This window comes from Prionailurus viverrinus, chromosome B3 (genome assembly GCF_022837055.1).
Source record: "Prionailurus viverrinus isolate Anna chromosome B3, UM_Priviv_1.0, whole genome shotgun sequence".
In the NCBI taxonomy this organism is placed as follows: domain Eukaryota; kingdom Metazoa; phylum Chordata; class Mammalia; order Carnivora; family Felidae; genus Prionailurus; species Prionailurus viverrinus.
In genome coordinates this window covers 100,799,711-100,817,873 of record NC_062566.1, presented here as the reverse complement: position 1 = coordinate 100,817,873, position 18,163 = coordinate 100,799,711, and the positions used below count along the sequence as shown (strand labels likewise).

Here is an 18,163-nt window from a genome sequence, read left to right as displayed (position 1 = left end):
ATATTTTAGATATTAACCTAATGGGGAAATCTGTAATGACCTCCAGAAAACAAGGAAGGGATATTCCCTACCTTTGTACATGTAAATATGACCAATAAATATTTATATTACCTGAACTTTGACTCTAAGTAAACATGCTGCATAACAATTATCTGACATAGCTGTGATTTTGAAAGTTTAAAACATAGGTATATGGTGAGCACATAATCCTGCGGTGCTCACATCGCCCAACTTTAGCTATAAAATTTGTATTATTATTATCAACATCATTATTATTATTTTAGAAAGAGAACATGCAGTCAGGAGGGGAGGGAAGAGAGAAGGAGAGAGGGAGGGAGGGAGGGAGGGAGGGGGAGAGAGAGAGAGAGAGAGGAAGAAAGAGAGAGAGAGAGAGAGAAGGAGAATCTTAAGCAGATTCTATGCTCAGCATGGAGCCCAACACAGGGCTTGATCCCGCAACCCTGGGATCATGACCTGAGCCAAATTCAAGAGTCAGGCGCTTAACTGACTGAGCCACCCAGGCGCTCCTAAAATTTGTTTTAAAAGGTCAAGCACAATTATTTTGTAGTGTTTGGGTCATTTCAAAAGATTCATATGTAGGCATTTACTGTATTCCTTTATGTTTCTTGTTGGTTTCTTTTTTTCTAGAGGGAGAAGAAGATGAGGATGAAGAGGATGAGGAGGAGGAAGATGAAGAAGAGGAAGATGAGGAGGAAGATGAAGAAGATAAAGATGCAGAGCCCCTGGATGAGAGCTTGGATGGTGATGCTGAGCTGCTGGGGTTTACCCTCCCTGGCGTCACATCTCAGGAACCTGGTTTAGAACAAGGAAACCTGGGCCCTTTGGAGGGAGCCACCTACCAGGTGCCAGACGCCATCGAGTGGGAGCAGCAGAATCAGGGCCTGGGTAAGAGGCATGCGTGTTTCCCTTTTCCAACTCCCTGTCCTTCTTTTATTTTTCTAAGGTGGCAGCTTGCTTTCTTGGCATCGATTATGGGGCAGAATGGATTTTCTGGTTATGTTTATGGGTGGTTCATTTCAGAAAAAGTTATCACTTTCTTTTTATAGGTTTATATTTAGTGCTGTTAAATAGCCAGGCTCCAAACAGTCTCCACTAAGAGCACAGTTACCTAATTTTTGGAGGGAGTTCCATTTCTTTCCTTCCCAGCTGGAAGACAGCTATAGGTTTTGGGAGGACTTCCAAATGGGGAGGGATGTGAGTAACCAGTGTGCTGAACAAACAGCGTGAATGGTCTGAAGTCAGAAAACAAATACGTGGGGTTACCTTCTGTCCCTGTAGAATTTGGTGCCTAGCGGAAATTCCTCCCCCACTTCTGTGTGAGCTTTCACAGGCTTGTCACTTTGCTGTATTCTTATGGCTGCATTCCGTTGTCAGACAGTCTCCGTTCAGCAGCCAGCGTCTGGACACCCATGTGGTCGCTGTCTCTTGGGTACAGCCCAAATTATCAATGAGAGGCTCTGTGAATGCAGGCTCACCTCCCGGCTGACACTGTCTTCCCGGTCAGCAGGGAAGCTCCCCTGTCTGTCTCCTCTTGGCTTTTTCTGGAGAGATGCTATAAGCTCTGGGTGATTCCTTGAGGCCTTACTCTCTTGACTTGAGGTAAGGTGGCCTCTTCTCCAAAGAAAAACCCTCTCTAAAATTTTCTTGGTCTTTAACAGCCAGCCCCGTTTGTAACCTTCAAGTGTAGCCGAGGTTAGGTTGAAAAGTCACAGAACCGGTGTTTGGCGATTTCATTGAAAATGTGGATGCTGGCCTGGAGCTTTGCTCAGGAATATCATACTAGTGTATCTTGGTGCCTCAGTTGAAATGTCCAATTTAGAATCCTATTGCATATGATTTCTTTTTTAAATATTTATTTACTGGGGCGCCTGGGTGGCTCAGTCAGTTGGGCATCCATCTTAGGTTCAGGTCATGATCTCACGGTTCGTGGGTTCAAGCCCTGCATCGGGCTCTGTGTCAACAGCTCAGAGCCTGGAGCCTGCTTTGGATTCTTTGTCTCCCTCTCTGTGCCCCTTCTCTGCTTGTGCTCTGTCTCTTTCAAAAATAAAAACATAAAAAATTTAAATATTTATTTATTTTTGGGGGGGGGTGCGTGCCGAGAAAGAGGGAGAGCAAGAATCCCAAGCAGGGATTCGATGTAGGGCTCAATCTTATGAACCTTGAGACATGACCTCAGCCGAAATCAAGAGCTGGGTGCTTAACCGATGGAGCCACCCAGATGCCCATGCATATAATTTCTTAAAGATCGTTCTCCCCTCCCATGAAAACTCTCTTTTTTAGACTGGTGGTGAGAAAGGGTGAGTGCACTAAAATACGTGTAGAGCTGGGAAATTGCTGTGTCAGTTTATTGCATGGGTGTGTAGTTTAAAATAAGCTCTCTCTGTCTTTTTTTGAAGCTCAAATTGGACTTGTAAAATTTTGAAGGTTTGCAGGCAAAGGAGGAATGCTTTTCTTTGATGAACTGTCCTTTCCATTTGGTTAATTAGTTCATCCAACAAATCTGACTGAGCATCTACTCTGTTCCTGGTACTTTGCATGGCACTGGGGACACAGAGGAAAAACAAGAATAGTGCCTTTTTTGGATTAGAACGGAAATCATTTCATAAAGGTTTCAATGTGGGGAGGGTGAGTTCTATAGTAAAAGTAGGTTATAACAGGGCAAAGCAGAAATACTGAAGGGGGCCCTATTGTCCTCCTGTCTTGCCTCCTTATTCCAGCCTGATGCACAGCTAAGTTTTCTTAAATTAGTGATACCAGTTTAGTGATTTGTTAAGGTTTGAAAAGTGATTCCCACAAGGAATTTTTTTTAATATATCAGGTTTTTCTGCTAAAAATAATAATTTAGGGGCGCCTGGGTGGCGCAGTCGGTTAAGCGTCCGACTTCAGCCAGGTCACGATCTCGCAGTCCGTGAGTTCGAGCCCCGCGTTGGGCTCTGAGCTGATGGCTCAGAGCCTGGAGCCTGTTTCCAATTCTGTGTCTCCCTCTCTCTCTGCCCCTCCCCCGTTCATGCTCTGTCTCTCTCTGTCCCAAAAATAAATAAACGTTGAAAAAAAATTTAAAAAAAAATAAAAAAATAAAAATATAAAAATAATACTTTACCATTTCCCTAGATGTCTCTTACCTTTTATTGTCACTTGCTTTCCCGATAAATTCATTGTCTCCACATGTTTTTAGGACTGAGTTTCCTGGGAACCCAAACAAGGAACACATCTTCCAAGCTGTTTTGTTTTGTTTTGTTTCTTTCCACCGTGGGAAGACTGTGTTTGAGTAGTGTCTGGGACTAAACTTTTATTTGCTCATCAGCTTTTTCTTGGAGTGACAGGAGTATCTCCTAGTCACTCATAACCAGTACTAGCTTCTGGTCGACATTAATTCATACAGTTTTCTAAGTACACTCGGGTCAGATGAAACAGAGGAAAACCTCTATTTGGATTTGGAAAACCGTCTGTGATGGACTTTTGTGGTAGGTAGAATAGTGACTCCCTAAAGATGTCTATGTCCTGATCTCTGGAGCTCGTGAATTTGTTACCTTACATGGCCAAAAGGACTTTGCCGATGATTAAGTTAAGGATCTTGAGATGGGGAGGTTATTCTGGATCATCTGAGGAGGCCCAGTATAATCACAAATGCCTTTATAAGGGGGAGGTAGGAGAGTCAGAGGCAGAGAAAGAGATGTGATGAGAGAGGCAGAGGTAAGAGTGATGTGGTCATGAGCCAAGGGATGCCAGCAGCCTCCAGAAGCTCGGAAAGACAAGGAGATGAATTCTCCCCTTGAACCTCTAGAATATAACCATGTTGACACCTTGGTTTTAGGCCCTCAAGACCTATTTCAAACTTCTGACCTGCACAACTCTCAGATAATAAATTTGTGTTGTTTTGAGCCTCTAAATATGAAACTAACAGATTTCAGTAAGCGTTTCATGGAAAGCATCATTTTAGAAAGTAGAACTGCAGGGCAGCTCTAGTCAGAGTGTGAATCTTGTAAACTTAAGTATAGTTTTTTCTTCATGAATCATTAAATATGTAAAAATTGAGGGGCGCCTGAGTGGCTCAGGCAGTTAAGCGTCCAACTCGGCTGGGGTCATGATCTCGCGGTTCATGGGTGTGAGCCCTGTGTCCAGCTCTGTTCTGAGAGCTTGGAGCCTGGAGCCTGCTTTGGATTCTGTGTGTGTGTGTGTGTGTGTGTGTGTGTGTGTCTCACTGCCCCTCCTCTGCTCATTTGCTCTCTCTCTCTCAAAAATAAATCAACATCAAATAAATTTTAAAAATGCAAAAATTGAGACCTTTTAAAAAGAATTCTATTTAATATAATACCATTCTAGTTGACCTTCTTCATTTTTGCTTTCAGGCGGGTTATTTTATTTATAGATTATCACATTCTATTTTACAATATGAATGGTGTTCCAAAGCAAATGCTAAAACCCATATAAACCTTTAAAAATGAACAGATTGAAGTGGGTAGCTGGGATTGGCTAAAAATAACACAAACTCTTTGAATAGATTATAATTTCATTTCCTGTGAAATAACATGAGCAGAAAACTTAGATGACTTTCTAAGGCAAAGCAGTAGATTCATGGCCTCAAATTCTCGGAACTTCTGTTTTCTGCATTGCCACATACACATCACCTCTAAAGCTTTGGAGGGAGAGAGCTCAGCTTCTTGATCTTGCTGTTGGGAGGTGTGAGTGGAATGAACTGTATGTCACTGAGATAGAATTAGGAGTGAAAATCCCCTGTTATAGCAGAGGTGGATCAATTGATTGGTATATAGGAAGTTCTTTTTTTTTTTTTTTAATGTTTATTTATTTTTGAGAGAGAGAGACACACACAGTACAAGCAGGGGAGGGGCAGAGAGAGAGGGAGACACAGAATGGGAAGCAGGCTCCAGGCTCCCAGCTGTCAGCACAGAGCCCAACGCAGGGCTCAAACTCACGGACTGTGAGATCATGACCTGAGCCGAAATTGGATGCTTAACCGACTGAGCCACCCAGGCGCCCCATATGCAGAAACAATTTCTTCTCTTATCTAACAAGTTCATTTTCAAATTTATTGGCAAGGACCCGCACAGAGTAGACACTATGACTCACACCACTTCTAATCCTGTTATGTATTATAGTATGTCATACAATTCTGCTTAAAAAAAAATTTTTTTAATGTTTACTTATTTTAGAGAGAGAGAGAGAGAGAGAGAGAGAGAGAAAGAGCATGAGTAGGAGAGGGGCAGAGAGAGAGGAAGACACAGAATCTGAAACAGGCTCCAGGCTCTGAGCTGTCAGCATAGAACCTGACGCAGGGCTCGAACTCACGAACCCTGAGATCACAACCTGAGCTGAAGTTGGACCAGACCAGCCTGCTTCGGATTCTGTATCTCCCTCTCTTTCTGGCCCTCCCCTGCTTGTGCTCTGTCTCTCTCTCTCAAAAATTTAAAATCCGTATGATCCAAGTTGAGTCAGCATATCCATTTTATTTATTTATTTATTTATTTATTTATTTATTTATTTATTTATTTAAAAAGTTTACTTCTTTATTTTGAGAGAGAGGTGAGAGAGATAAAGAGAGAGAATGAGCGGGGGAGGAGGAGAAAGAGGGAGAGAGAGAGAATCCCAAACAGGTTCCACACTGTCAGTGAAGAGCCTGACCTGGGGCTCCATCCCATGAACTGTGAGGTCATGACCTGAGCCGAAACCAAGAATCAGTCGCTTAACCACCTGAGCCAGCCAGGTGCCCTGACATATCCATTATAATGTTTAAACGTTTCCGGTGCAATTAGTACCTGCGGATTCTTCCCTTTTTGCATTCTGTATCTGCCAGGATGCCTTTAGCTATCGGTAGCAGGGACCGTAACTTAAATTGGTTTAAAGAAAAAAGAAATGTATTTTCTCCAAAACAAGAAGTCCAGAGACAGAGCTCTTGGGTCAGTTGACTCAGTAGCTCTGCTGTCATCAGTGACCCAAATTTGCCCACCTTGCTGCACTGTCCTGCTTGGGGTGCTGACTTTGCCCCTGGACTGGCCTCCTTACAGCCGTTGGGATGGCTGCAACAGCTTCACGTGTCACACCGAGAAAAGACACTGTCCAGGGAAACCAGGAGGCTATCTTTTCACCGTATTTCTTTCTTCAGAGACAGGAAGCTTTCCAAGAATCCCCCAGTAGAATTCTTGCCTCCAGTTGGCTGGGGTTAGGTCACATGCCCATTTCTAAATGGTCGTTGCAAGGGGAGTGTGGTCACGTGGCTGGTGGAATGGGTGGAGGTGAGTGTCAGTCACCAGGCCTATCAGCCAGGGTTCATGTGTTTTTCTGTTCACTTCCTTGTAGCTGATACTATCCACGTCCCTTCTATCCTCTAAGAATCCCATGACCAATCTTGTTAAAATAATACCTTCATTTTCTTTTTTTTTTAAAAATTTTTTTTTTTTTTAACGTTTATTTATTTTTGGGACAGAGAGAGACAGAGCATGAACGGGGGAGGGGCAGAGAGAGAGGGAGACACAGAATCGGAAACAGGCTCCAGGCTCCGAGCCATCAGCCCAGAGCCCGACGCGGGGCTCGAACGCCCGGACCGCGAGATCGTGACCTGGCTGAAGTCGGACGCCTAACCGACTGCGCCACCCAGGCGCCCCAATACCTTCATTTTCAATATGTTTCGAATTCATAAGTTCTGGATGAGAGCCTGAGGGTGGCGTTGTTCCATTTTCTTCCTCAGGAGATCATTTTGGCCGCTTCAGTTTGGTTGATGTTCTGGATGGACCGTGCTTTCAAAACCATCAAGTAGTTAAGTGCAGGAGTATTATAGCTACCTTCCCTTTCATTTCAAAGCCTACATCTAACATTGGAACGGGCTTTTGATTTGGGAAGTGGAATATTTTCCCCTAGAGGTCTTTAAAAATCATGATAAATATTCAGTTAATAACCTGGGGATGTTTGTGGAAAGCAGAACAATGAAGGGCTCTCATGTATCTATTTTTTTTGTCAGACATTCGGTGAGTACCTACTACATGTGTGCTATGTGCTGTGGGAATACCGAGAGGCTAACATATGAAGAGGGAACTTAGCATGGGTCCAGAGAGTGGTCCCATAGATGTGAGGTCAGTGGCTGAGCAATTCCACAATGCAGGACTAAATCATCACTTACAACCAGGGGCTGCTTTGAGTAGCAGCCATCTGGGAAGTGTGACTTCAAGGGAGCTTTGCATGATCTCCTAATTTATTTCACCCTTTCTGCCTTAACATGATGCCTACTTTTCTTTCCTTTTTTTTAAAAATTTTTTTTAATGTTTATTTGTTTTTGAGAGAGACAGAGACAGAATGCGAGTGGGTTAGGGGCAGAGAAGAGAGGGAGACAAAGAATCCGAAGCAGGCTCCAGGCTCTGAGCTGTCAGCACAGAGCCCGATGCGGGGCTCGAACTCACAAACCGTGAGATCATGACCTGAGCCGAAGTCGGATGCTCAACCGACTGAGCCACCCAGGCACCCCTACGTGATGCCTACTTTTCAATACTAGAGACTTACCTGGGATTGAGATTATGTATCTTGAGAAGGCCTTAGAAAAAAATGCAGATCTGTCTGGGCAGGGTACCTCATTAGGATATTATCATTTATATTTTATTATTAATTTATCAGGTTCATTAGCAGGTGACGTAGGATGATTTTAAGATAAAAGAGAGAGGAATACAGGACAAATGTGTTTTGAATCGGTGGGAAGGTAGAATGAATTGTAGGCAAAGGTGTGGGGGTTAGGCCCTATAGAAACAGCACTTGGGGCACGCAAGTGGCTCAGTTAAGCATCCGACTCTTGATTGTGGCTTGGGTCATGATCTTAGGTTCCGTGAGCGTGAGCCCTACATTCGGCTCTGCACTGACAACGTGGAGTCTACTTAGAATTCTCTCTCTCTCTCTCTCTCTCCCTCTCTCTCTCTCTCTCTCTGCCCCTCATAAAGTGCAACATAGGCTATGGCAGCAAGGGAAAATGCTCCACGCAAGTAGTGGGAACTGTGAGATTTCAAACATCTATGTATTTTGATGTATAACATGTTAAACTGTGGATTAAAAGGTTGCTCAGGAAGCTGCCAGGGCCAACATAAGTAAATATGTGTATGGAAGGGGAGGGAGGAGCAAAATTTTGTCCAATGTAACCAGCACAAAGTGAATGGCAGATTGGCTGAAGCCTCCAGACCAGTGGCTCTGGATCTTGGCTGCACATTGGAATTACCTAGAGAGCTGTACAACACACTGAAGCCTGGGTCTTACTCAAGAGGACAACTGCCCCATACTGATCGACTGCTTGTTGTTCCCTTGGGGTAAGGCGGCTTCTGTTCATACAGGAGAATGGAGAAAGGGGATTTTAAGAAGTGTTTGTATATTCTATGAATAGAATCCCCATTGGTAGAGATTTACAGTGCTTTTAGTGATCTTTTGTGTATTGTATTAGCGTGTCTTACGGAAAAAAAAAAAAAACCAGCCAGCTTTATACGGTGACAGAGAGATCAAACTTAAATTCAATACCTATGTTTTAATTTTCCCAGAAAGCCCTTGGTCACATTACAGACTCCTAAATCTGCACTGGAGACGTTTGTCCCCAGACACCTGCATCTGGGAAGACTGAGCATCTTCCGACATGAGTTTCCTTGGTGGGCACGTGCCAGTTGCCTGGGGTTTCTTTGTGTCCCGAGTTGGTAGCCAGGGTTTCTGGATTTGAGGCTCATGCCATTCGCCCTTCCTTTGGGAAGGACTGAATTGTTTTATTTTTCCTAGACAAAAGGAGCGGAAGACTTGGGACCTCCTTTTTCACATAGGCAAGGCACCCTGGTGCCCAAGTTTAAAATAGAGATTGTGATCCCTCCCTCTCTCTGCTTCACGAGGATGAGCCCCTAAGAGAAATTAGGTCTGCAGAGGAGGACATCTTCCAAGGGCAAGATATTATTTCTTCATAGATCTTTCCATTTGAACTGTTGATTACTTGCAGATTAGTACTAGTTGGGGATTCTAGGGGAGAAAAATCTGTCCACACGCCTATGGTGAAAGATTCAACAAACTCATGATTTCCGTAGGTTTTAAAAACACTTATTTCCTGAAGTTTCCATTTAGTTATTTTTATCCCTTTGTATTGGAGGTGTTTTTGTCAGAAGCCTTAAATCCTCTTTTTAGCACGAGGAAGGTTATAAATAGGTTAAATTCATAAAAACGAATAGACATCCTTCCCGCTGACCCTTTCCAACTGTGCTCACAAATGTCTGCCAAGGACCACAAAACAGAAATTCGTATGAACCAAGTAGAAAGGTGAGCTGGCCAAGCCAATGGAAAATCAGATGCTGGCCTAAAAACAATTTAATGTACTCTTGTGTCTTTCTTTCATTTTGATGTTCATGACACTTCTGAAGAGCAGTTATGCGTATTGACTACAGTCAAGCTTTTGTGTTCCTTTAACACAGGAAATGTTAAGCTGTTTGGAAAGGGGGAAAGATTGATGGCAGGGATAATTTTGTGGATTGTGCTAATTTTTTTTTAAGACAATGATTTTTCAAGGCTGTTTTTGCACCAATGATCTCAGACTGAACTGAGGCTTCGGGAGTTCATTAATTCCAAGAGTTCTAGGCAGAGCTCATACTGTTAACATACGCACATACACACATATGCACACTCACAGTTCGGTTTGTGCAAGTCAGCTGTGGGACACTGCACGTTCCCTTCTCCTCCTAAGTTTTCTTTTGAGAAAATGAGCTGGGGAAACCCATAAGATAGGGTTAGTAGAGACTGTCTCTCTAGCACAGAGGCAGCGGCGACTACCTGTGTGTGCAATTTTCTATGTCCAGAGCAGCTAACTCCCTTAGACATAAAGCCTCTCTGGGCATATTCCTGTGTTGCGGAAGGGAAATCAGTCTTGGTGGTTAAAATAAAAACCTTTGCACCAGCTGAGTCTTTCCGGTAATATAGTAGTAAGTTCTGTGTGATCTCAAAGAACTGCCAGCCTCTCAGGCTGGCCTCAGGAAGCCAAAGCTATTTTCGAAATTCAAAGGATTAGTGGTGCAAAGCAAAAATACAACACGGTGAAAGTGAAGGAGGGAGTAAATGTTAAAACAAGGACTCAGAGATTTAGATCAGGTAACTTGGAGATTCAACAGTTTGTGGATCGGAGGCATTTCTTAACATGTATTTGTCTCTTTTATATACCACTGGTATATTCAAGGACCTCCATGATCTCTCTGGGGTCTACTTTCCACTTCACTTTTCCTGATCTCTGCCTTCATCAGGCTGTAGTCACTGTCACCAGAACATGCATTTCTGCAGACATGCATTTGTCTGTATGCAGCTCTTGCAGAAGCCTTCCTGGCAACCCTAAGTCATGATGAGTCCTCCTTTCTGAAACTCCTCCAGCATTTATTGTCAGTATTGCTCAGTTTCTATACACTGCACTGTCTCGTTTTGCTTATTATTTTTGGAGAGCCTCACAACATCTAGCACTTGGCAGTGAGTACTGTTGGTTGCTTAAAAGGGGTTGTTTAAAAGCTCTTCCAGCTGGTAACCATTCTGGGCCTGAAACTTTCCAGCACAATTGGGAGGAGGGGTGGGCATGCTTTATTGCACTCGGCCAGTTAAACAGTAGTCCCATATGTAACTATCCTGAGTAGCAATATGGGGCTGAGGTGTGGTTTTCAAATGGAATTCAGCTCAGGTCACCTGGGTGTTTCAGTTGATTAAGTGTCCAACTGTTGATTTTGACTCAGGTCATGATCTCATGGTTTGTGAGACCGAGCCCCTCCTCTGGCTCTGTGGTGACAGTGTGGAGCCTGCTTGGGATTCTCCCTCTCTCTCTCTCTCTCTCTCTCTCTCTCTCTCTGCCCCTCTCCCACTCATAATCTCTCTCCCTCTCAAACTAAATAAATAAACTTAAAAAAATAAAATGGAATTCAGCTCAATTAATGGAAAAAGCATTAGCTCGATTCATGGAATAAATGGTAACTGATCAGGTACTGAGGGCTTTCCATAATGCTTAAAACTGACATTAAGCTTAAATATCACATGGCAGGTAGAGCTTCATCTGATAATAACTTTTTTCTTGTTCTCTCTACTTATGCCAGAGTAGTTTTTACATCTATTTACAAAGCCTTTAGCAATGAACTAAATATAGCATGCCTTTGGGTCCCATAGAGAGCATAGATAGCATTTTGAAGGCCAGGTTTTCTGGAACATAATCTAACATTTTATTTTACTTCTCTAGCTTTAGTGAGATGTCATTGACATATAGCATTGTGTAAGTTTAAGGTGTATAACGTGTTGTATTGATATACTTATATATTGCAAAATGATTACCAACATACTGTTAGCTAACACCTCCATCATATCACATAACTACCATTTCTTTCTTTCTTTCTTTTTTTTTTTGGTGAGTAATTTAACATTTTAGAATATTTTTTCAGAATGAACTTTGAGTGATTCTACACTGTAGAACTGATCAGACCTTGGAAACATTGGGCCAGTTACCTCATTGTCTTAGCATCTGAATCACATAGAATCAGAAGACTGCATTCCCACAGTGATCTATCATTTAGAAAATTTCCAAATAGTGAATTAGGTGGCTTGATGGAGATAAGGCCTTTGATAGCTTCTACCAAAGAATATAAACAGTCATAGTATCAGCTAGATGAAAGTGAGAAATTAATTGAACCTGATTCTCTTGGCTACTGGATCATAGCTTCCCCAAGTCAGAGAATCTGATGGTCTTTTTTTTTTTTCAGTTTATTTTGGAAGAGAGGGAGAAAGCACATGAATGGGGTAAGGGGAAAGAGAGAGGGAGAGAGAGAGAGAGTTCTAAGCAGGCTCTGTGCTGTCAGCACAGAGCTGGATGCCAGTCTCGATCTCACAAACTGTGAGGTCATGACCTGAGCTGAAATCAAGAGTTGGATGCTTAACCCACTCAGCTACCCAGGCACCCCTTGGTTGTCTTTTTGTATCTCGCTTCTGGCTGCAGGAAAATTATAATTATAATTATAGTATTTTAAATGCTTTAGGGTACTTCTTTGAAAAAAATGTTCTCTTTTCATGTCTTTAATGCCCTGTACGAGGTCCTAGATATTGGGTTCTTGTATCAAAGTTTCCCTAAAAATAAATTTGGACTGTTGATTATGGAGATCCTTCTGGAAACCTACACTCAAATATCTCAGCTCCAAATTACTCATCTTTATTTATTCAATGATCTGTATGAGATAATAAATAGACTTAATGCTTTACAGAAGCTGAAGCCCTTATCTGAATTTTTGTAATTAAATTTCATTGAATTGGAGAATTAGGAGAAAAAAAATCACATTTCTTTCATTAGGAATGAATTTCTTATGTGAAAACTCAGCAGTCACTTTTCCTTTGGAGAGCTAGAGATGGAGTCTTGGAACTAAGCCAGAAGATAATCTCTTCATCAGCTACAGTTAATAAAAACATTAATAAGGCACGTTACATCTGAGGAGAGTGCTGTGAACTGAATCCTTTGTAATCAGAATGCACTTGTAGACTCAGTTGGGGAATTATTAACATGTAAAAACATCTAGTAGGCTCTCCTGAGAATTAAACAAGAAGAAATACTGAGAGAATTGGGAAAATTTTCAGAAAGGAAGAAATTAAGTATAAATTGCCCTCTTCGAAAAATACAGAGGGAGTGAACAAAGGTGATGTTAAAAAGCTTCCAATTGTGCTAAACCAAAATTGCGAAAGTGGTGGAAACTGTGTCCTTATTTCCTGATTTGCAGTTACATGCTGCTAAATTAAGTTGAATTACTTCATCAAATGCTATTGGTGTGCTGTATTAAGAATCAGACTATTTGGAGTCTCTCAGACAATATTTGTTTTACTTCCTCTGGATCAGCAAAAGAATGCATTTAACTTTTGCATTTCAGAAAATAGAGCAATTTGGTAGTTTTTCCCTGTCTCCAACCGAGACCATAAAAGAAGGATGCTAAAGCCTCAAAGCCAAGCTTAGTGGTCAGGGGAGGTTGAAGTCAGCTGGTGAACTTGTTCATTTCATTTTGGCGTTTGAGAATTAATAACCACAGGGTGCTGCCTTTCCAACTCAGAACTATTCTGCTTTTCTGTTGGACAAAAAGATTCTTTCACAGAACCTGGCACAAAATATAGATATATGGTCAACAAGGGGTCCCAGTTTCAATTCATGTGGAGAATCTTTAAAGTAAACTTCACAAACATACAGATTATCAAGACCCAGGGAAGGAATTTAAAATGAAGGAGTGCTCACAGTGGAGGGGATTTTGATTTACATCTTCCATCTCTAAGTTCTCCTGCAGGGCTGAAATATTTCTGAAATAATGGGATTTGATTTTTAAGCTGCTTCTTTTGAAAGAAGACAACAGCTGTTCAGAGCAGGATGGATTTGATGGATCCTTGGGGATAAATACCCAAAGTAATGTTGGGTATTTCCAACTGCATAAGGTCTGATGTGAGATCAGCCATAGGCACCCGGTGAACGACTACCTGGGTTTGTTTATCGCAAGCCTGATAAAGTTTTGCACATCCTGCAGGACCAAGACCTTGGGTTTTTGAGCCCTGCCACAGGCAAGGAAGCAGATAGGTAGGGGAGGCCACTCACAGAGTGTTAAGGTGAAGAGTTATTGCCAAGTAGACCTTACTACTCAGGGCTCAGCCACTGAAACCACAGAGACGACTTATTGACTTAACCCACTAATAGAAAAGGGGTGGGGGCAAGCCATGGGAAAACTATGATGCACGGGAGTTTGTTTTCAGAGGACTCTTGTGGGCTTTTCCTCATCCATCTCCCTGGTCACCATGTCATCATCCTCACTTTGCAGTCTTCCTCTGAGCTCAGGTGATGGCGCCGTAGGACCTCCCTGGGATTCAGAGTGGCTTCAGTCACTTAATCCCTACCACTGTATCAAACGCTGTTTCTCTAAGACCTTGGTTTTAAGACTTTTTGAAGGACCATCAATAATTCATAGTTGTTAAAAGATACATTTTAAAATTAGGATTAATCATGATTCTCATTGAGATATAAAATGAAAATGTCAAAGATTTTTAAAATCTCATTAATTAATAAAGGAACCAGGCAGATGCCTCAACCAGTTCAAAGCACAGATCAAAGAGTCACAAATTTACATGGAGTCAAGGTCTGTTAAAATGAATTTAGAAATGGATACAGGGCTGGGTGCCTGGGTGGCTCAGTCGGTTAGGTGGCTGGCTTTTGATTTCAACTCAGGGCATGATCTTGCAATTGTGGGATCAAGCCCCACATTGAGCTCTGCTCTCTGTGTGGAGCCTGCTTGGGGTTCTCTGTCTCTGTCTCTCTCTCTCTCTCTCCCTCTGCCTCTGCCTCTCCCTGGCTTGTGCTGTCTCTCTCTAAAAAGGAAAAAAAAAGGGATGCAGGCCAACTTTTTCCAGTATTTTCCCTTGAGAAGAATTATTTGTATTGCTATGCGCTATCTACGATTTAAAGATTTGTAAAATAGTCCAAAGCCAGTGCAGAGCCCTAATGGAATCACATAATTTTCAGGGGCTCTAGCACTCCATTACAAGATATTCAATAATCTCCTCCTTATTCTAAAGATTACATTTTTTTTTCCCTTACACACTAAAGTAAGAATACCTTGTAACCCTAATTTGTTTGGAAACATTTATATCGTGAAAGAGTAGTTGTTAACTCAAAGAGCTAAATGGTGGACATTGGATAAGTGGGAGTGTATCTGTCAGGGAGGGCCAGTTGCTGTAACAAACAATTCCCATCTCAGTGACTAACCACAATAGATTTATTACTTGCTCTTCTCACAGTTCCCATAGTCACTCAATTATACTTCCATCACGTGTCTCCACATCTTTTTTGGGCCTAAGCAGCTTCACTGGATCCTCTGTATCTAGGCAGAAGGCAGGAAAAAGAGAGAACTTGGGGAAGTGGGCTGGGAACTCTTTAGCTTGGAATGGACTTACTTTTCTTTCACTCAGATTCTGTTGGTGAGAATTGGTCACATGACCCCATGGGCCAGATGGTCATGGCAGTGATAAATGTGGCTTAGCTGAAGCAAAAGCAGCTTGGTGAGCCCTTTGTGTTTTCAGGGGTCTGCTTCTGTGTGTAATTCTCCTCCTTCAAAGACAATCCCCAGAAAACGGTTTGCTATTTATAAATTATTGCTAGGTCATTAGTGATGAGCAGAATAGTGTCTGCTCTCCAGAAGCATGTGATTCATCGGGAAGAAAAGTCTGTAGTATGAGGCAGGATATGATCTATGCTGTGGGAAAAAAATGCTCTGAGTGTACCAAAGGGTGAAAGAGTAATCTCGACCAGGAGGAACCATGGAAAGCATTAGAAATAACACTAATGCTTGGCAGTGGAGAGCCTAGAATTTGGAGTCAGGAAATCCTAAATTCAAGCCTTTGTTTAATCACTATTGACCCTGGATGAGTTTTTAACTTCTCTGAGCCTTGGTTTTCCTAACTCTAAAAAAGGGCATAGTAACACTTAGTGCCTAGAAGTTTTGTAACATTACATGAGTAAGTATACGTGTGCAAAATGAAGCAAAAGCTCATTTATATGAGATCTTAAATGTTAGGTTGATTTCAACAGACAGCAAAGGGCAAGAGGTCTGCTGAAATAAAGGCCCGTGGGTTCCAATCCTTTCCTGCCTCCCTCCTCATGGAGCTTTTATATGTTGGGAATTACTAATACGATGTTTTTGAGAAGAGGGAGTCCACTACCAAAAAAACATTTGAAAACCTAGATATTTTTGAGAGTATAATAATTGAACTCTTTAAAAATCTGACAAGGATTTCTAGAGGTCTTTGCTGATCTATTTTTTTCCTCCCCGACAGTGGTCTGCCCAACACGCCGTTAACTGTTTAACCACTGTAGTGTAAAGCAATTGTCTGCCTTAGAGACGGCATAAATAATTATTAGAGTTTTCACCTTTCAAATATTATTTTTTCCAGCTATAGGTAAGGTTTCGGTTTCTTTTTTCCACATTTTTGCCTGTAAGGTAAACATGGAGGATAATTATATAATGCTGTTAGGAAAGAAAAAGAAATCACAACATGACTACCTTCAGAACATTTAGCATAAAGGCAGTAGCATTAGGATATGAACTTGAAAATTGAGTGTTTTATACTACTTAGTTCATATAAGTCACATTCAACTTCTCCACACTGTGAATGTCTTAATATTTTTATATAGCTGAGCATAAAAAAAAAAGGCAGTGAACATTAACATACATACAAATTACTTGGGGATCCTGATACAGTGTGGGTTTTTTTTAATGTTTATTATTTTATTTTATTATTATTTTTTTCAACGTTTACTTATTTTTGAGACAGAGAGAGACAGAGCATGAACGGGGGTGGGGCAGAGAGAGAGGGAGACACAGAATCGGAAACAGGCTCCAGGCTCTGAGCCATCAGCCCAGAGCCTGACGCGGGGCTCGAACTCACGGACCATGAGATCGTGACCTGGCTGAAGTCGGACGCCCAACCGACTGCGCCACCCAGGCGCCCCAATGTTTATTATTTTTGAGAGAGAGAGGCAGAGCATGAGCGGAGGAGGGGCAGAGAGAGAGGGAGACACAGAATCCAAAGCAGGCTCCAGGCTCTGAGCTGTCAGCACAGAGCCTGACATGGGGCTCCAACTCACGAATGGTGAGGTCATGATCAGCTGAAGTCAGATGCCTAACCGACTGAGCCACCCAGGCGCCCTTACAATGTGGATTCTGATTCAGTAGGTCTGGGGTGGGACCCGAGATGCTGCAACAAAGCTCCCAGGAGATGACGATGCTGCTGGTCTTTGGACTCCGCTGTGAGCAGCAAGGGGCCAGTGGATATAACTTTTTATCTGGGAGGTTGAGGAAGCCTCACTTAGGACGTAAAGGGGTCCAGAAGGTCTTTTGAAAAAGGAGTTAGAATTCTACAGTATCTGCTTTTATTAAAGCTGCAGTTGGTTGGTCCTCCCATCTGTTCAAGACAGAATTCTTTAGCTCCTTAGACTAGCTAGTTTGGGCCCCGTTTTAAAATTTAATTTAATTTAATTTAATTAGTTTTGTTTTGTTTCGTCTTCATGATAATGACAGGGGCATTTCATCTGTCTCTGCCTTAGTGTCTTCAAAAGTAAAACGGCCTGGCTGTTACCTAGTGCAGAGGAGGAATGCAGATGAATGATGCCATCCTCTTTTTTCTCGTTTTCTTTAATGTTTATTTATTTATTTTGAGAGAGATTGAGAGAGAGCACAAGTGGAGGGAAGGGCAGAGAGAGAGAGGGAGAGAAGGAATCCAAGCAGGCTCCATGCTGAGCTCGCAAGATCATGACCTGAGCCACTGTCAAGAGTTGGACACTTAACCGACTGAGCCACCCAGGCGCCCCTGAACTATGCCACTCTCAACTAATATGTTTAATCTTACTGACCAATCTTACCATGAACCCAGCTACCCCAGATAAATCACTTCCATGGTTATTATTTTTGCTTATAGGAAGTGTGGAATTTTAGGACTTCCCTGTGGCTGCTTAGAGTGTCATGCCAAGGAAGCCAGCACCCGGCTCCCTTCGGCTAAGGGTCGCAGGCTGAATCCTAAAAAGAAGCCACATGAATGTGCTGTTTATCACAGGAGAGTCCCCGTCAGAGCAGATTGGAACAGAACGAGTCTAGCCTTGCTCTAGAGAGAAAAATATCCAAGTATGGACTTCCAAGTACATATTTCTTCAGAATTTTTATTGAACACCTGCCTTTTACATAGCATTTTTATGGGCACATAAATATAGAGTAAAACTAGCAGTAGTAGCTCTCATTAACTAGATGCTTGCTCTACATCCATCCTGCTAAGCACCGGATTTACTTTACATAATTCAGGTTTCATAGTTACGTGTTACTATTCTCTGTTTACAATTAAGGGAACCACAGGATGTGCCTCAGATCAAAATGGCTCCCAAATTTCCATGGTCTCAAAATAGCTATGGTAATTCCAGGCATCACATCCCAATATGATGATATCCAGCAGAAAAGAGGGATCATCTCTTTTTCACCATCTTTTTAAGGAAGAAAGACTCCCAGGAGCTGCTCACAGATCTTTGTTTATCTCGTATTGGCCATGGTTGGATCATATGCCCATGTGCAAACCAATCACTAGCAAAATAAATGGAACTACATTGGTCCTGGTG

General features: G+C 42.2%; 1 protein-coding gene across 1 annotated transcript in view; it reads left to right on the top strand.

Annotated features, from left to right (window-relative positions):
* The window catches only part of ARMH4 (armadillo like helical domain containing 4), a 128,113-nt gene that overhangs the window by 39,757 nt on the left and 70,193 nt on the right, over window positions 1–18,163 (top strand). Inside the window, exon 5 of the mRNA XM_047861060.1 lies at window positions 649–906. Within this exon, the coding sequence (XP_047717016.1) occupies window positions 649–906 (258 nt within the window). The remainder of the gene's footprint in view (window positions 1–648; window positions 907–18,163) is intronic.